The following is a 3,284-nucleotide window of genomic DNA, read 5'->3' on the forward strand; positions in this document are numbered from 1 at the left end:
CTTATGGGGAGGAAGCAAACAGTGCACGGCTGTAGACCACATCTGCAGTTGAAGGACGACGCGCAGCAGCAGCAACAGCAGCAGCAGCAGCAGCAGCAACAGCAACAGCAGCAGCAGCAGCAGCAGCAGCAGCAGCAGCAGCAGCAGCAGGAGCGGACCAAATAAATTCTTGAGTAAGAAAGGGAGATGATGCGTAGCCCAGCCCTTATAACATTCTGATGAAGCCGCCGCAGCAGAGTGTATGTATCGTCTTGTCTAAACCTTTTTTCGTGCTGCTGCAGCACTGCAGCAAACGCATGCAGGTCCCCGCTGCGCACCGCCTGCGGTGTACATACACCCCAACGCATGCAGCATATACACATATATACACATACAAAACCCCTTTCTCGTTTCTGCTGCTACTGCCTCCGCTCTGCTGCTGCTGCTGCCGCTGCTGCTGCTGCTGCTCTTGCTGCTGCTGCTGCTGCTGCTGCTGCTGCTGCTGCTGCTGCTGCTGTACTAGACGCACCAAGACAATTTCTCTGTAGGGCACGAGCTCTGCATGCATATTTTGTTTGTTAAAGAGAGAGCGCTCCGGGATGTCCCCCATAAGCAGCTCGACGACGATACATTTCTTCAGGGCCTGCAGCAGACAATCAATGCAGCAGCTGGCTGCTGCTTTCTACTCCTGCTGCTGCTGCTGCTGCTGCTGTTGCTGCTGCTGCTGTCTCACCGCGAGTCGGAAGCCTCGGGCTATCGTCGGCTGCTGCGGAGCCTTGCGCAGCGCCAGCTGCAAATGAGAGAACGCAGAGCCATACTCCAGCCGCGCAGCCTGGATCTGACCTGCAGCAGCAGCAGCAGCAGCAGCAGCAGCAGCAGCAGCAGCAGATGATGATAATGATGGTGATGCAGATGCAGCAGCAGGCGAGGTGCTGCAGCGGCAGAGACACTCGTGGCTGTGATAGGGCATGCAGCAGCACAAAGAGGTGCTAGAAAAAGCAAAAGATGCATGCAGCACAGCGGGCTCCAGCAGCAGCAGCAGCTGCAGCAGCAGCAGCAGCAGCAATAACAAATACAGCAGCAGCAGCAGCAGCAGCAGCAGCAGCGGAAAAGAGAAGTGCAGCGGGAACAGATCTGCTTCTGCTGCAGCAGAAGCAGGCAAAGTACAACAGATATGAGACAGAAGCAGCAACGCTGCAGCACTCAATTGGTGCTGCTGCTGCTGCAGCTACAACACCACAGAGACGAGAGCAGCAGCAGCAGCAGCAGCAGCAACAGCAGCAGCAGCAACAGCAGCAGCAGCAACGAACCCAGATAATACAGATAACGCGCGTGCTGTGCGTTGGACTGAAGCCCCTCTGGATACGTGGTCTTCTGCACCTGCAGCCACAACGCAGAGACAAGCAGCAGCAGCAGCAACAGTAGCCGCAACAGCAGCAGCAAAAGCAGCAGCAGCAGCAGCAGCAGCAGTGAAGCAAGACGCAGTCTTGTTGGCGGCGTCAGCAGGAGGAGCAGCTGGAACAGTGCTCTTCGCAGAAAACAGCAGCAACGACAGCAGCAGCACCACCCCCAGCAGCAGCACCAGCAGCAGCAGCACCAGCAGCAGCAGCAGCAGCAGCAGCAGCAGGAGCAGCAGCAGCAGCAGCAGCAGCAAGAGTAGATCACCAGTTTGAGTGCAACATCGTGCTGCTTGCTGGCTACAAAGAGGCGCAGCAGCATATTCAGCAGCGTCGCCTGCGTTGTTATGTCTCGGCGAGCACTGGCTTTGCGGTAAGCCGCCAGGTATTCACTGCATGCACAACACACAGCTCCTGCTGCTGCTGCTGCTGCTGCTGCTGCTGCTCCTGCTGCTGCTGCTGCTGCTGCTGGGGGTGGTGGTGGTGCTGGTGGTGGTGCTGGTGCTGCACCAGCATGTGGATTATGATGGGTGGAAGAGATGCAACGGCAAAGCTTAACCCTAAACCCTAAACCCTAATCCTAAACCCTAAACCCTAAACCCTAAACCCTAAACCCTAAACCCTAATCCTAAACCCTAAACCCTAAACCCTAAACCCTGGAGCTTACGCGCGGCGATCACACTTTTGTTTGGAGAGTTCCAGGGCCCTGCCGTGATAGAACCAGGCCTTTGCTGTTAGTCTGTCTAGCGAGCGTCTGTCGTGCTGCTTCACTCTCTCTATGAGGCAGCAGCTGAACTCCCAAGCCTTCTCCCACTGCTGCTGCTGCTGCTGCTGCTGCTGCTGCTGCTGCTGTTGCTGCTGCTGGGGAGGAGGATCGAGCAGCAGCAGCAACACCAATGTAGATAGCAACACCTCAGCCTCAGGGAGACAGCTAAGGAAAGATGAAGCCCGGAATGATTGCAGTATTTTGCTGCTGCCACCTGCTGCAGCATCTGCTGCTGCTGCTCCTGCTGCAGCGTCACCCTCCTTCTTCGTCTCTTGCTGCTGCTGCTGCTGCTGCTGCTGCTGCTTCTGCGGCGGGACCTGCACACAGGGGAGAAACACCATTCAACTTTCTCCCTATAGGTGTAAGCAGGGACTGCGACCAAGGGTTTAGGGTTTAGGGTCTACTGTTGTGGGTTTAGGGTTTATAGTTGGGGGTATAGGGTTTAGGGCCTATGGCCGCGGGTTTATGAGGGTTTAGGGTTTATGGTCGCGGGCTTAGGGTTTCTGGTGGGGGGTTTAGGGTTTATGATGAAGGGTTTAGGGTTTAGGGTTTAGGGTTTAGGGTTTGAAGGTACCTCGTCTGTCTCCATATCCCCCTCTCCTTCTCTGTCGCGGACGATTGCTTCCAGGGTCTCTCTCAGTGTCTGCCAGAAAGAGAAAGCATCTTCATCTGGCTGGCTGCGGCTGTGTATATGTATTTTCCCGTTTGTGCTGCTGCTGGGTTCCTGCTGCTGCTGCTGCTGCTGCTGCTGCTGCTGCTGCTGCAGCAGATCTTGCTGACCCCAGAAAATCAAAGAGCAAACCTGCAGCAACTGCTTCGGGTGCTGCTGCTGCTGCAGACGCAGCTGCTTGAAACGCCGCAGCATACGCAGCATGTACCGCTGGTCTTGTGTTTCTACTGCATCCCTAACCAGCACGAGAGAAGTAGTAAGCAGCTGCAGGTATCTCTCTTTCGGGTCTAGCGGTGCTGCTGCTGCTGCTGCTGCTGCTGCTGCTGCTCCTCCTGCTGCTGTCTCTGTAACAGAGCCATCCTTGGCCTCTGAGGCCTTGCTTGTGCTGCTGTCATTCGTCATTGCTGGCGTCTGCTGCCGGTCGGGCCCAGCGGCTGAGGGTTTAGGGTTTAGGGTTTAGGGTTTAGGGTTT

The 3,284-nt window shown here is 56.2% G+C and overlaps 1 protein-coding gene across 1 annotated transcript in view; it reads right to left on the reverse strand.

The window, feature by feature from the left end:
* EMH_0026220 (26S proteasome non-ATPase regulatory subunit, putative) overlaps positions 1–3,214 on the reverse strand; it is a gene marked incomplete at both ends in the record, with an annotated part of 4,161 nt that extends 947 nt beyond the window's left edge. Inside the window, 5 exons of the mRNA XM_013502588.1 lie at positions 344–622; positions 713–817; positions 1,782–1,936; positions 2,057–2,459; positions 2,717–3,214. Coding sequence (XP_013358042.1) covers positions 344–622; positions 713–817; positions 1,782–1,936; positions 2,057–2,459; positions 2,717–3,214 — 1,440 coding nt within the window. The remainder of the gene's footprint in view (positions 1–343; positions 623–712; positions 818–1,781; positions 1,937–2,056; positions 2,460–2,716) is intronic.
* Between the last annotated feature and the right edge of the window lie 70 nt (positions 3,215–3,284).

This window comes from Eimeria mitis, genomic scaffold, assembly GCF_000499745.2.
Source record: "Eimeria mitis Houghton genomic scaffold, Emh_scaff964, whole genome shotgun sequence".
Taxonomy (NCBI): domain Eukaryota; phylum Apicomplexa; class Conoidasida; order Eucoccidiorida; family Eimeriidae; genus Eimeria; species Eimeria mitis.